General features: G+C 41.7%; 1 protein-coding gene across 3 annotated transcripts in view; it reads right to left on the reverse strand.

Annotated features, from left to right (window-relative positions):
* CIP2A (cellular inhibitor of PP2A) overlaps window positions 1-11,407 on the reverse strand; it is a 32,870-nt gene extending 21,463 nt beyond the window's left edge. The window contains exons 1-5 of one of the 3 annotated variants that reach the window (XM_054045538.1): window positions 11,164-11,407; window positions 6,864-7,011; window positions 5,251-5,363; window positions 1,903-1,997; window positions 1,170-1,266 (exon numbers count right to left, since the gene is read on the reverse strand). In XM_054045538.1, the coding sequence (XP_053901513.1) occupies window positions 1,170-1,266; window positions 1,903-1,997; window positions 5,251-5,363; window positions 6,864-7,011; window positions 11,164-11,265 (555 nt within the window). In that variant the 5' untranslated portion in view covers window positions 11,266-11,407. Of the gene's footprint in view, window positions 1-1,169; window positions 1,267-1,898; window positions 1,998-5,250; window positions 5,364-6,863; window positions 7,012-11,163 lie in introns of those variants that run through there. The other 2 variants (XM_054045555.1, XM_054045546.1) reach the window with 2 other exon arrangements.
* Window positions 11,408-15,829: the final 4,422 nt, after the last annotated feature.

A 15,829-nucleotide genomic window follows, 5' to 3' on the forward strand; every position in this document is an offset into this window, starting at 1 on the left:
TTTCTTTATAAATATCAGGGTTACAATGGAAGTCTACTCTCAATGTCCTCTATGGAAGAATTAACTTCTCCACATGCTGGAAATAACTATGTATGCTCCTAAATACTTTGGCAAAGCTGAGGGTAGATTTCACGTTTCCATTTTATTCCCTTGTAGTCTTAATTAGGGTAAGAATTATTTGGTGAAAATTTTAGCTTTAGTTTGCCCTAAGGAACCAGGAGTAGGGTGTTAACTACTCCACAGGCTTTTAAGTAGAATCCTGTGTACTCTAATTCTGCAGCACTAGACTTCACCTCATGGCACAAAATTATGTTTGGAGCCTTTATCATAGTAGAGAAATTTAAAAAACAATCAAGACAAGCCAAATATAAAGCAACAGGATGATGCCTGCTTGAGTCTACAGGAAAGCTAACAGAGATGTGGATTTCCCCTTTCACTTTAATCTGGCCCCCTGGATTAATTCCTCTGGCATGGAATCTGTCTTTCTCCCATAAAATGCCACAATTTTTCCACTTTGCTGTGAATTCGTCACTCAGCTACAAACCATAGTTAACATTAATTTGTGCAGTTGTGGGAACAACGATGAAAGGTATATTACTGTTGAATAAACTTGTTTCGATGCAGAATAAGGGCATGAATCCAACACCAAGATCAGGGGTGATTTTTGCTTTCTTCTCGGAAAGGCAAAAGCCTTTCATATTCAAGTTATGCCAAAAATCAACACTGGTTGCCCAAATCCATCTACAATATTAACATTAAAATGGTCTCATGCTAAAGGTATAGAGAAGATGCCATGCTTTTACACTGACAAAATTTAGTTTCTCCCACAAGATCTCAACTGGTGGGTCAGCTTCAGACCTCAACTTAATCTTTCACTAAAGATGTGTGGAAGCAGCATGTGCAATCTGAACTGGGTGGTAATGGTGTGAACAAAGCACAGAGGAGGGTAGGCGCTCCACATTATCCCACTGATCATTTCCCCCAATTTTAAAGTGGCACTGCAAGCTCTGGAGAGAAAGTTGGAATCATCACTGCTACATGAGGGATGGGTGGAAACAGGATGTCTGTGAAAAAGTGAGCTCTAAGTCCTCAAATAATCAGATTCCGACTACTCTCTTCCTTTCCTCTATCCCCAGAAGAGAAAATACATAATCAGAGAAGTTTCTTACCAAAGATTTTATATGAGCTTGAACAGAGAGATTGTGTCGACAAAGATTTGCCATTAGTCCCAAACACGGTATCGTTAATTCATCTTCTGTTGACTGACTAAAAAAGTTCCACAGGACTTAAGAATTTAACAGTTACAGTCATTTAGCTTCATTTATATATTCAGAATTCAATGAAATCTCCTTCAATTCATAAACATTCATCCAAATTACAGTCATGTATTAAAGACATTTATAAACTTGCAATACATATTCAGTATGGAATACACAATACAAGAGTTTTGACAGTTTGCTCATGTCTATGGTCCTAAACCTGCAATGAGCTTCAGGTGCCTGTATTAAAGTCACTAGAGCTCTACACAGGCACAGCAATCTGCCAGGACAAAGCTTGTTGTAGAGTTGGTGGCTCAAATTGTGAAATAAGTCTAAATGCCAGGCAGAAGTGTTCTCACGGCTATTTTAGTTTTTTGGTTTATTTCTTTATCTTATTTCTTCAAAAAGCTCAAATTCTCCTTAAACTACCAGCTGTAGACTAAATGCCCCATCTTTGAATATTCTTTGCAACAATAGCACTTTGAAAGAGACAAAATGTCTGGTAATTTAGAAGTGATTACTACATAATTAATGCTACATCCAAAGCTAGTGAAATAACAAATTAATGAAGCTATTAAAGAAAGTTTAGAAATGTGTTTAGCTAAAGATTTCTCCCCAAAAAGAAAACTGAACACATACTTACACATGATGCGTTAGGAATAAAATCAATTCGTCAATATGAGTGCTGGCATGGAAAATTCTGACATTGTAGGTTAATCTCTGCAGAAGTTGAATACTCTGAAGAAATAAAACCAAGTCAATTATATAGCCTTCCCACAACATTCTACTGTAGAACATGGACATTTGGTGTTAAGACTACAGAGGATACTTCTCTACAGTTTAATGCAGGGGTTCTCAAACTGGGGGTTGGGACCACTCAGGGGGTTGCAAGATTATTACATGGGGGGTCGCGAGCTGCCAGCCTCCACCCCAAACTCCCGTTCACCTCCAGCATTTATAATGGTATAAATTAAAAACACATTTTTATATATTTAACAAGGGGCGGGGGGGAGGGGTGGCACTCAGAGGCTTGCTATGTGAAAGGGGTCACCAGTACAAAAGTTTGAGAACCACTGGTTTAATGTGTCATAAGAATAAGCAGTGTTAATTTTGAGACTTGAATCACGTTTAGATCTCGTAAGTAGAAAGTTATGGTGTTACAGAAACAATGTAGTATTGATACATGTAGGATATTCACTTCGCATATCTTTACTTATTTAATGAAAGCAAGGTAACAATCTTGGATTAGTACATCTGAATGCTCACAAACACGTATGACTTGCTTAGGAATAGGCTGCTCAGTTCTCTCACACAGCTTGGCCAATAAACTTGCAATGAGGTAGAGGGATTCTCTACATTTAACTGTGTTTCAGTGAGGCTCCTGAATTTTTTTTTTTTGAACAAATCCCATATAACTATTTAGAGACCTCCAAAATGTAATCTACAACAGCAATAGTATATTGTAAGTAAACATGCATATTAAGAACAGTATAATTGTTTAATATGAAGGTTTTTTCCCCAAAGGAGTATGGCTTTTTTGTCAAAATGGAAATTTCCATAGGAAATGTCTGTTTACAACAAAAATTTTCCTACAAACTCTACTATAAATACCCCCAACTCCTCTTTCTATGTGCAAAGAAATGAGTTTACTCACTCAACTTCCCAAAGTAGCTAATTTGAGATTTGACTGTAAAGCTTTCCATAGCATAGGAAAGGATATCACCCAAATATATAACTTAAAATTTCTAAGTTAGGGAAGTGGGGACAAATATAAATAGGCTGGTTGCCACCACCGCCATCCTAGACACTTCATTGCTATTTTAAATGGGAATTTTCAGATTGACAGCTTTCATATGTTAAACACCAGACAAACCCATGAGCTGCCTGAGTCGCCTGGTGCCTTAACAGTCCCTCACAGGCCCTGTGACCTCTGGAGAGTCCCCTTAGATCAAAAGAGATGGGCTGCAATGGTGACTCAATCTTTTCCCTGCAGATCCCTGTCTAAACACTACCAAAGAGGTGCAGCATTGCAGGCCGATTCTGTTCTTTTGTCTGTCTTCTCCACCATAAAGAAAGAACTGCAACACAAGGATGGCAGAGAAATGACAGCTGGCAGACCAGTACCAGCTAAAAGAAAATCTCCAGGGGTTAAAAAAAGCATTGCCAAATGCTCTTGGTTAATAAAGAGGACAGACCAAAACCAGTGAAATCAATCTGGGGAGGACTGCTTTAAGAAGAATGAGTAGGATCTGGCTGCAGCTGTTGGTGGCAGAACATAAATGGCAGGGTCTAAAAAACATACAGCCATTCCCATTCTGCCTTGGCTGATAGGTCTGGTTCTGCCTTCAAATAGTTGTAAATAGATGGAAGAACGAAAACATGGACCCACTGTAAGTAACCTGACCTTAACAGGGAAAAAGCCAGTTTTCCCTTCATTAATGACTGATGCTAGAGTAGACACAAATAAGTTGACCAGAGAATCAGTGTCTATAGGTATTTATATCACTCATTCTTCTGTCTATGAAAGGGGATAGAGATGTCTGTCTCCTTTGTAAAGTGCTTTGAGATCTACAGATGAAGAATGCTGCAAGAGATGGGGGATTAAAAGGGTCTGTAACAAAAATTTAAAGATGGAAATATGCAAAACAGAGATATCAGACTATCAAGAGTGATATCCTTAAAGCTAAATACTTGCTTCAAAACAACAGAAAATGAAACCATTCCCCCCCTCACTAGCTTCTTGAAGTAAACATTGCCCATTTCTAAGTCAATAATTCTTCTAAATTAGAGCAGGGTGAAAACACAAGATAAAAGTATATAAGCAGTTTACCGTAAGTAAATACTGAAAAGTAGTCCTAAAACCATTTGTACATCACATAGATACTACGATGATGGTGTTATATATAGAAAACTTTGAGACAGTAAATAAAATATACAACTTAAATACTTTATATAATCAGGGAGATCACCTTGAACAATGTTTCTCAAATGCGCCACCAGGGACTCTTCTTGCGGCCACAGACTCCTGGGCAGTGATTGGGGAGGGGAAGCAGTGGCCCCTCTCCTGGGGCTGCCAGCAGGGGTTGGGCCCTGTTCCTTTCTGGAGCCACAAATGCCAGAGGAGCAGGCAGATGATGTGAATTCCCCACATTCCCAGGGGCAGTGGGACTTGGGCTTCCAGCTTCTGCCCTGGGGTGGTGGGTGGCAGGCTCTGGGGCTCCATCCCCCAGCTGCAGGCCTTCAAGCTCAGGCTGCAGGCTCACCAACCCCCCCAATGTCGCTGGACCCTGCCACTTCCCTCGGCCCTCCATTGCCCCTGGCCCCCGCTGCCTCCCTACCCACCTCTCTATCCAGGGCTTAATTTGTTGCCCGGGCTTGTGCCGGGGCTGAGTAACTCTGCTGTGAAAAGCGATATTTGTATGTTTGTTAACATCACTCTTCACTGCCTCCGAGCTATATAGTAAGCCTTCAGTTTAAAGTGATATTAGCAAACATACAAGTATCAGTTTTCACAGCAGTAGACTTACTATCTAGCAAGTCTTTAAAAAAAAAAAATGAAAAAAGCAAAAGAAACAACAAAAAAGACAAGACCATACAAAGCACCTTATTTTGTTTCTATTCTGTTTATGTCCAGTAAAGAAGAGAGACAATTGTACATTATTTTTATTATTGAGTCAGCAAAAAACCTATTTAAATAAATTACGATTTGGACATGTATATGTGCATATTTGTTTTTCCTAAAGTTAAGTATTTTAAGAAAAATTGTCAGAGCAGCCACCACCAAGAGTTGGTGGCTGCACTCTAAGGCCACCAAAACATTTCTTGTGAGAATCCCTGACCTTGAGTTTCCTAAAATGCACGATTTCTATTAGGGATCCCTGCTTATTAAAAATATAGCATTTTTGGTTTTGTTATAAATTTTTGAGAATAGACTCTTTAGAAGAATTAACTCTATGATACAGATAAAATATTAAGCATTACTTTGTCTTACCTGTAACAATACTGGATCATTAGGATTGGTAGAGCTTCGGTGAACCACTCCTGCCAGCACGCTAGTCAAATTATAAGTATTCTGAAGAACTTCTCTGGTCTCTTTGTCCAAAACTACAGTGTAAAGGCATTTGTTAAAGTCCTGCACAACAGTAGTTAATAATAAAAGCAATATTAGCTAGCAGTCTGAGCACTGAATTGGGAACCAGTAACTCTGAGCTGTATCCCTAGTTTTGTTGTGTGTTTTGTTTTTTTTTAAACCAGCTCCGTAACTTTTTACATGCTTTGTGACCATGAGCAAGTCAAAACTTCTCTCTGCTTGTTCCAGACTACCTTTTGCCCAAATGCAACATGAGATCACTACCACTTACTTCACAGGATGTTGTAAGGACCATTCCATCCTGTCTAAAAAACCCCTCTTGAAGTATTATAGGCCAGCTGCGCAAAACTGTCAAGCAGCTTTATTAGCCTACACAGAAAATCTACTTGTAGTTCTTCAGCCAAGATTGGGGCGGAGGGCCCTCAAAACTAAGTTTACAAACACTGCAAGATAGAACTACTCTTCACTCTAGTGAGTAAAGAAGCAGACTTTTACAAAGGTGATCACTGCCTTTACAAACTATCCAGTGTCAAGTCTACCTCTAACCATGACCCATCACCCTCAGATCACAAGACACAGAAAATAACTTAAGCTTAAAACAGGCATTTTATCTAGGTTACTGCTACACATTTAAAAAAAAAGTTTCAAGCTCTAGGAACCCATAAAAATCCTTACAAAAAAAAAAAAAAACACAACAGACTCCAACTACCCCATATTATACCAACATACAACCAAATGTAATAAACCTAAGAAGACCAGCCCCCTTCAAATGCTCTGCAACCTCATTCATTTCCCAACTTTTATGGGCTAAATGCCAGAAAGAAAAGATCATCCTTCAAGCATGCCCTGGAGACTGGCTTGAATCAGCCTGAGTCCGTTAAAGAGCAGAAGCAAGTTCCAAATGTGCAGTCCCGTAACAAATGCCCTGCCAGCAACCCTCTCCTTTTATACCTCTGACACTTCTTCTGCTAACTGCAACTGTGGAAGAATCTCAAAGGGAAAGCAGCTGTCAAAGAAAATGAATACTGCAAGTGTCATTCATCAGTTACACAAGCTAGGTTGATGGAGAGAGAGAGAGAGAAACCCTCATGCTTTGGAACCTAAGACAACCACTAACTATATGGATTTAGGAACAAACTTCTCCTATGGGTATATTAGATAGCTGTCAAGCACAGGAGCTTTTACATAATTCTCCGAAGCATCTGGTACGGGCCATATTAGAGACAATACTAAACCAGATGGATATTTTTTTCTGATTCAGTTTGGCAATTTCTGTGCTCCCACAGAATGCAAGAAAACTAAATACTTATTAATTTTGTTATAGTACAGAGTTAATTATTTCCCATCCCTCAAATCAATGCAATTTACACAGATAATATACAAATAATATAGCAAATAACTCAATTGCGCATGCAACCTGTCACTGATTCCAACTGTTTTAAGACTTATTAAAAATCTTTAAAAATTTAGCCTTAATTCCCCTAAGAGAAAAGTTAAAGATGTGAACAAGTTACCTAGTTGTGACAGCAAAGTAATCACAGACAGGATTAGACATGGACTTATATTTGGGTCCTCAATGAGCTCTACTAGACAGCTGAGACATTCACTTGGCAGTATTTGGTTTGATGCAAACAATCTTGTTAGCTTCAATCCAGAGATAACCTAAAAAGACATTTTAAATTAAATAAGTATTATATAACTGCAACAGTATTTGTCTCAGTTCAGCAGAAGATTCAGAGGGGAGTCGTATTTTCAGTTCAATACAATATACTGCCAACACCAGTGGCATCATTGACAGCACATGGATACTTTCGCTTGCCTCTTTAAGCTCACTTTTGTTGAATTTGTAGAACTCTGGAAATATGTTTTTCACTACTGTATGTCAAGTATCAGAGGGGTAGCCCTGTTAGTCTGAATCTGTAAAAAGCAATAGAGGGTCCTGTGGCACCTTTGAGACTAACAGAAGTACAGGGAGCATAAGCTTTCGTGGGTAAGAACCTCACTTCTTCAGATGCAAGTAATGGAAATCTCCAGAGGCAGGTATATATCAGTGTGGAGATAACGAGGTTAGTTCAATCAGGGAGGGTGAGGTGCTCTGCTAGCAGTTGAGGTGTGAACACCAAGGGAGGAGAAACTGTTTCTGTAGTTGGATAGCCATTCACAGTCTTTGTTTAATCCTGATCTGATGGTGTCAAGTTTGCAAATGAACTGGAGCTCAGCAGTTTCTCTTTGGAGTCTGGTATGTGTGTCCTTAATATTTGAAAATATTGTATGATACAGTAAAATATTAATGTTTCAGACTCATAATTAACAGTTGGATTATTTTGTGCACAGCACTACCAATTATACCACTGGGAATTGATTTTAAGTTAACAGCTGCTGCGTGAACACAAATCATTACTAGTTTATAAATACAAAAATACTACAAGTCTGTATTTGTACATGAGAAACATACAGCACCAGGTAAGTTACCCAGCAGTTTATGCATCTTTTATGATAAAAAAAATATTGGTTTTACATAGCCTGGAAATGTATTGTTTGAACAGAAGGTTTGAAAACTAGTTCCCAATTAAATATGATAGATTAATTCACAGTAAGACACAGAATTTCAATAAAAAGGCATTATTCTATACAAAGATATGAAATATCATTCACAAACAACAGTCTGCTAATCTGTTGCATTAAAGAACCAAGGCAGGAAAGACTGAACTCTGTTTCTTCAACTCCAAATTAGGAGGTGCCAAAGAATGACTTGTTTTCTTTAATGTAGAACCGTCAAATTCACTAAAATACGCTGGAATTAATCTCATTTTAACTCTACAGCCTATACCATGGAATAGTTTGCTACAACTAGTTTATACAATAGACAACTAAAAAAGTTACAGCAGTTATGTCTACAGTTGGTTGCTATAGACAATGAAGAACAAAAATGAACAAGATTTACAGACATACTCATTAAAACATTAAATTATCTGCATTTGAGCATATTTTGAAAGTTATGCAACTGACAATTTCAGTTGTAAAACATTCATGTACCACTCATAACTCGCACCAGTAGACTGTCAAGTGCATTTTGGGAAAACAAGGTTGATTAGGGTTTTAACTGGGACTGTCAATTAATCGCAGTTAACTCACACAATTAACTCAAAAAATTAATCCTGATTAATCACAGTTTTAATTGTACTGTTCAACATAGAATACCAATAGAAATTTATTAAATATTTTGGACGTTTTTCTACATTTTCATATATATTGTAATCTGTGTCGTAATTGAATTCAAAGTGTATATTTTTTATTACAAATATTTGCACTGTAAACATGATAAAATAGTAGTTTTCAATTCACCTCATACAAGTCCTGTAGTGCAATCTCTTTATCATGAAAGTACAACTTACAAATGTAGATTTTTTTGTTACATAACTGCACTCAAAACCAAAACAATGTAAAATTTTAGCACCTACAAGTCCTACTTCTTGTTCAGTCAATCGCTCAGACAAGCAAGTTTGTTACATTTATGGGAGATGATGCTGCCCTCTTCTTAATTACAAGATCACCAGAAAGTGAGAACAGACATTTGCATGGCAATTTTGGAGCTGGCATTGCAAGGTATTTACATGCCAGATATGCTAAACATTAGTATACCCCTTCATGCTTCAGCCACCATTCCAGATGACATGCTTCCATGCTGATGATGCTCGGCATGGAATTAAATTTGTTAATTAAATTTGTGATTGATCTCCTTTGGTAAGATATGTCCCCTGCTCTGTTTTACCCGCATTCTGCCATATATTTCATGTTATAGGAGTCTCGAATGATGACCCAGAACGTTGTTCGTTTTAAGAACATTTTCACTGCAGATTTCACAAAATGCAAAGAAGGTACCAATGTTTGATTTCTAAAGATAGCTACAGCACTCGACCCAAGGTTTAAGAATCTGAAGTGCCTTCCAAAATCTGAGAGGGACTAGGTGTGGAGCATGCTTTCAGAAGTCTTAAAAGAGCAACACTCCAATGCGGAAACTACAGAACCTGAACCACCAAAAAAGAAAATCAACCTTCTGCTGGTGACATCTGACTCAGATTATGAAAATGAACATGCGTCGGTCCGCACTGCTTTGGATTGTTATTGAGCAGAACCCATCATCAGCATGGACTCATGTCCTCTGGAATGGTGGTTGAAGCATGAAGGGTCATGAATCTTTAGCACATCTGACATGTAAATATCTTGTGATGCCGGCTACAACAGTACAATGTCCCTTGACAGCCCTAGTTTTAACATGTATTTGGATTTTTTTTTTTTAATCCTATCCACAGGGTTGGGGAAGGGAGGCTTTAACTGTAAATACATACGTTATAAAATAGGAAATTGCTTCATTCAAGTCTCACCCCACTAATTTGTTTGTTAATATTTACAATTTTAGTTATGAAATGACCCCAGTGTATAATCTGTAGATCAAACTAAGAAGTGCTTTGGAGTCCTTAAGAGACTACATAAATGCAAAATACTATTATTAAATGACAGCAAGAAAGTATTAGCATATCTTCTACAGACACAATCATCCCGAAGCTTAGACAAATTTAATAAATTAAAGGTTTCAGAGTAACAGCCGTGTTAGTCTGTATCCGCAAAAAGAAGAACAGGAGTACTTGTGGCACCTTAGAGACTAACAAATTTATTAGAGCATAAGCTTTCATGGACTACAGCCCACTTCTTCGGATGGTGGGCTGTAGTCCACGAAAGCTTATGCTCTAATAAATTTGTTAGTCTCTAAGGTGCCACAAGTACTCCTGTTCTTCTTTTAATAAATTAAAGAGTCTCAAGTGTATACCTGCCTTTTAGGCTCCCTGACAGTTTTCATTGTTTTGTTTTATAAATGCATATTTTTTTTAGTGTTTTCCTTTACTCTATGCCTGTATGAAAGGTCTAAAGGAAGAACAGGGCAAATTGACTTACTACTCAGTGAAAACTATAAAACTGATCATACTCAAAAAGTAATTAACTAGATATAGAAAAAAAAGTTTCTCTCTAATCATGTCAGTTACAGCTATAGGCCAAGTTATGTCCCCAGAAACAACAGGAAACAACAATATTTCCAAGGAGAAGTGCGATTTTAAAGACAATGATTTCTTTAACAAGAACCAGCAGCAAACACGGGAAGAGACTCTACAGAGGTAGGGGGGGCAATCAGACCAGGGGCTCAATGGTCCATGCAGGGGCAAGAACAGCCTGACTGAATTGAGCTAGTCTCCTCTGTAAATGTATTTGCAATCCAGTTGCAGCTTCAAATTAATTCAACAACAAAAGGCAAGGATGGGGAGAGAAGGGGATCAAAGCGACTAAATAAACAAAAACACAGGGTGCAAGACCCCAGGAACGTGATGGGGCTGCCGCTGCAGCTTTGTCAACCCATTAAAAAAAAAACAAAAAAAACCCAGGCTTAAAGACACCGCCAGGTGGACTTCGCTGACTGAAGAGGGTGAGATTTAAGAGGCAGCACAGATTGGGAGGGCTCGTTTTGCTACCCGGGGGCCACACGCAGGGCGGGCGAGTTTAATGCACCTGAGTCACGTTTCCAAGCTTAACACGGATTTTTTTAAAAAGTGACACGCCCCCCCGATCCCGGGACTCCCGGAGTTGGGGCTTTAAGAAAACACCCACCCAATACTGTGGGACCCAGAGTTATTCCCCCCGAGCAGAGAGAGACCAGCGCGGCGAGCGAGGAGCCCCCAGCCCGACGAGGGGTGTGAGGCAGGGAGCTGCGCGGTTCCCGGCTCCGTCTCTGCCGGGGGCCCCGGGCCGACCGCCCGCGCTCACCTCCAGACTGCGCTGCAGCTGCGCCGCGTGGGGCGGGCTCTTGGCGGCCCGGTACTGGGCGGCGGCCAGCAGCAGGGACTTCATACAGGCCGAGGCGTCCATGCCGCCGCCGCCCCACCCGGCGCCTCACGGGCGCAGCTGGCTCGCAATCGTATTTGGCGCCCGCGCCGCCATCTTAGCTCCGAGAGCGTCCGAACCCGGAACCCCCGCGCGGTGCATGACGGGACCGGCGCTAGCTGAGGCGGTCGCCATGGCACCGTGGGCGGGGGCCGTGCGCGGGCACCCTGGGAGCTCGGCCCAGCGGGCGGGGCGGAGTCAGTTGCCTGCAGGTGCATGCCGGGAACGGCGGCCGCCATAGCTCTGTGGAGATAGCGTCCGGCACGCTTCCCATGCCCGGGGTCCTGTCTGTTGGAAGTGAGGCCGCCATTGCTCTGTGGAGAGAGCGTCGCTCCGGTGCGTGACGGAAGCCCAGTGAGCGTGCTGTCCGCCATCGCTCCGTGGGGCTCTACTTCGTTCGGTGCTTGGGGCGGCCGCCATCGCTCTGTGGGGGTTCGCTCCCAACGCGGGGAGACCAGGCAGCTGCTGGGTGCTTTGTCCTTATGGTGCAGCAGGGGGAGTGGCCGGTCCAGTGCCTGGCTAGCAGGGGGGCTGGAACAATGTGTATGGGGGGTGCTGAGAGCCATGGAACCAAACTAAACCCTGTACGTGATTAGGGTTACTATATTTCAACAAGCGAAAAAGAAGACACGGGGTGCTACCCTAGCCCCGCCCCTCCCACTTCCCACCCTCCCCTACCTGTTCCCTCTCCTGAGGACCCCCCCCCCCCAACTGCCTCCAGGACCATTCCCCCTATCTAAGTCTCCCTGTCCCCTGACTGCCCCAACCGCTCTCTACACCCCTTTCTCCTGACAGCCCCCTTGAACCCCGACCAATCTAACCCCCCCCCTTCCCTGTCCCTTGCCTGCCCCCCCCCAGGCCGAGGGAGAGCTGCGAGCTCCAGGTGCAGCTAAACACTGGTGCTGCTCTGCTGGGGAGGAGGAGGGACTCTGGCTGCTAGAGGCCCCAGTGGCTGTGAGCAGCTTTCAATCAGGCCTAGCTGTCCAATCAGCTGCGCCACACTCTGCATGAGGGAAAGGGGGAAATCCCGGACATTTCTATTTTATTAGAAATCCCCCCCCGGATGGCCATTTAAAGCTGAAAAAGCCGGACATGTCTGGGGAAACCTGGATGGATGACAAGTTTCAGAGTAACCCTATATGTGATGGGAACCACTTCCAGCCACAGGGGGCAGCAGCACCCCTAGTTCCCGCACCGACGGGAGGGAGCAGGGTCGCTGCGAGCTGGACGTGCCTCAGGGCAACACCCTCTGCTCCACCCACATGGGGGGAGGGTGCATCTGCCTGCCTGCTGCACCCCTGGAGCCACAGTGTCCCTAGCCCCCATTGCCATGACACTGCAAGTGACCCAGTGTGTCCTTGGTGCTGCCCAGCCACCTAAGAGGGCAGGATGCTGCCTATGGGCTGTGCAGGCTACATGAGCGCTAAGTGTTCCTGGCCCCTAGCTTGGGCCACCTGCCCTGGCCAGTTAACATGACACCCGCTCTATGGCACGTGAAAGTATCCCGTGCAGGGAGACCACGGTATAATTTTGCATTGTGATGAAAACATTGTGGGCTGTAGGCATCTGAAAACCAGCACAATGCTTTCTGTGTGCAGAGATATTGATGTGTTGGTCCCAGCATATTAGAAGGACAAGGTGGGTGAAGTAGAGCTAAGATCAAAGTGTAAGTAGTCTCTTGGTCTATCCAAGGCCGTGATCAAGCTTGATGTTTTTGATCTTTTGGCCTCGAGATGAAAACCTTGTCTTTGCTTCTGGGACCTTGAAGTGAAAAAATTCTCTAAGTTATATCTTTTATTGGACCAGCTGCTGTTGGTGAGAGAGAAACTTTTGAGCCACACACAGCTCTTCTTTATGTCATCTTCTGCGTTGTGAGAGCATGAAAGCATGTCTCTTTCACCAATAGAAGTTGGTCCAATAAAAGCTATGACTTCTTGACACTTTATGTCCTTCAAATGTATGGCACAGTAGCGTGAGCCCGTGGATTTCCACCAACGTAGGGAAAATGTGATAGGCAGGAGAGTGGGTGGTAACAGGAAAGGTATAGGTAATACATTAGGCCAGAAGGGGGAGAGCTCAGTTTAATATGAGGGACCTCTCCTGATTTAAATCAAGGGGTGGAAGACAGTGGAAAACAGGCTGCCCTGGGCTTCACCCCCTACAATTTTCTCAATATAGTAACCCATCCCTCCTGTCCCACCCTCTAGAAAAAACAGCCTTCTCTTTGGATTAAATGATTTTGTTAACCCTTTAGCTCACATGATAGCAATCTGTACTAGAATAGTGAATGTTTAAGGCTCAAACCCTGCTATGATTCATAGGGAGAAATTAGTTATTAAAGTTTTTTTTATATATATATATACATACACACACACACGCACGCACACCTTTTTTATAAAAAAGCAAAATAACACAAAAATAATAAACATGTTTCAGAGTCAAGTACTCAAAAATTAGGAACTGCAAGTGCAAACTTATTTTCACCTGCATATATATAGTGTGATATAGCCTTTAGTTACATGATTATATACTTTTTCCCCACTACACCCCTGCCTCTTCAGTGCACAGATGAATCCATAAGGGGAGCAGAATTATGGTTGCACAGGTTACTGTAAATCTATCATTTGCTAATCTTTGCATGCTTGAATTTTCTACCTAACACTTTTAATAGTTTGTGTGGAATACAGGTGATAGTTTGCCGGAATCCCTCAAGAAAAAGCTAATAAATCCTTGATCGGTTCCAGTCCCTGCTTGAGCTGCACATGGAAGAGTTCACCTCTGGCATCAAAAGCCTTTCCAGTGAAAATGATAGTGTAGTTTAATCCAACATGGAACATTTGTTAAACCATTTAAAAGATTTATTTTGGGATGATCTCTTAATTATGGTCAGTTGCTGTTGCGGAAACTCACCAGCTCTGCAGTTCCGCTGCAGACAAAATGTTCTGGCCCTGCCCTATATTGTCCCACAACTGTAGGCTTGCTGAATGCTCCGTAAGAGAGAGAGGCTTACAAGGAAGGATCAGATGGTGTCATTATGAAACAGTTAATCATCTCTAAACTGTTCCTCATTAGGAAAGACCTCACTAATTTTAGATTCTAATTTACTTTATGTACACACCTGGTGTTCTCACTTTGATTACTGAGTTAGAAATACTTAAGAAATTGAAATCAGAAATCCTTTTGGAGGCTGAAGAAATTAGCACAACACTCAGAGCTCCCTCCACTATCATCTTTCACTTGAACTCTATCTTACGTTATATTCCACATTGGGTCATTAGACTATCAAACAGTAGGGGCTAAGTAATCACCACAAATAACTGCTAGTTCCTATGTCTACAAACAGTTTTCAAAAGATCTTGGGTTGTCCTTAAGGTTGACTCCAAGCAATTTAGCTGTTTTTAAACCGGTCAACACTGAATCTTGTCATATTTTTAATCCTCACTTAAAATGCATTACATCTGCCTACTGTGGGGTTCTTATACCTTACGCTGAAGCATCTGATACTGAACACTATGAGGGGCAGTGTACTGGAGTAGATGGCCATCAATTTGATGCAGTCTGGCAATGAAAGTGAAATCTGTTCTACCCCCCTCCAGCCCCACCTCAATTCTGCGTTCTCCATCTCTGCTTCTCCTGGGGCTCGTCCACCCCTCTCCCAGGCCTATGTGGGCTGCAGCAGGATCCCCTTGTGACAGAAAACACCCGTTTTCACACCCTATACACTATTGTACTAATCTTTGTGAAAATATGCCTTTTGAGATATCATTTGAAAAACTAAAGGTGCTGGTCAATAATATCATGGTGAGATGTATATAGCAACATTAGATGTAAAGTTATGCACTGAACATGCACTGAACTCATGACTGTAGTATGTTTACCAGACAAGTCTGAGGAGTGGGTAAACCCGGTTCTCAAAGACAAAGGACAAACTGACACCTCTAGCCAGGTGTTATCAAAGCTGATGGGCCATCACCTGTCAAGTGGCCATTTTTTGGCAAAGGGAAGGGGAACAAACAGATCTACATCTTATCAAACAACAGCATGAAACCTCTTTCACCACAAGACAACTTGCTGCTGTCCTCAGAGCGGGAAGGAACTTTATCAGGAAAATGCATTTCAAAGGGTGACCGAATTATAAAAGTGAGAGGCAAAAACACCCATAGTTATCTTTCCCCCTCCATCTCTCTCTCTCCCCTTCATCCAAGATGATAAAAAAAAAACAGCTTCTGGACTTGGGGAGATCCTGGCCTGAGAATTTGATCAGCCGTGTTACTGGGAACATGTGGTAAGAGATTTTACCTTGAACCAAATCCAGTTTGCTAAGTTTTAGTACTAGGAAGAGTTTTCTTTTATTTCTTTTGTAACCAGTTCAGACTTTAATGTCTTATACTTGTATTCACTTAAACCTCTGTGTAATTAAATAAACTTTTTTATTCTTTAATCAAAACTAATCCAGTGTTGTTTTTAAACTGAATTGTGTGAGTAACTCCAGTTAGGGTAGCAAACTGTTGTATACTGATCCCCTAAGTGGGGCACCAGACCTAATATA

Source organism: Malaclemys terrapin, chromosome 1, assembly GCF_027887155.1.
Source record: "Malaclemys terrapin pileata isolate rMalTer1 chromosome 1, rMalTer1.hap1, whole genome shotgun sequence".
Lineage (NCBI taxonomy): Eukaryota > Metazoa > Chordata > Testudines > Emydidae > Malaclemys > Malaclemys terrapin.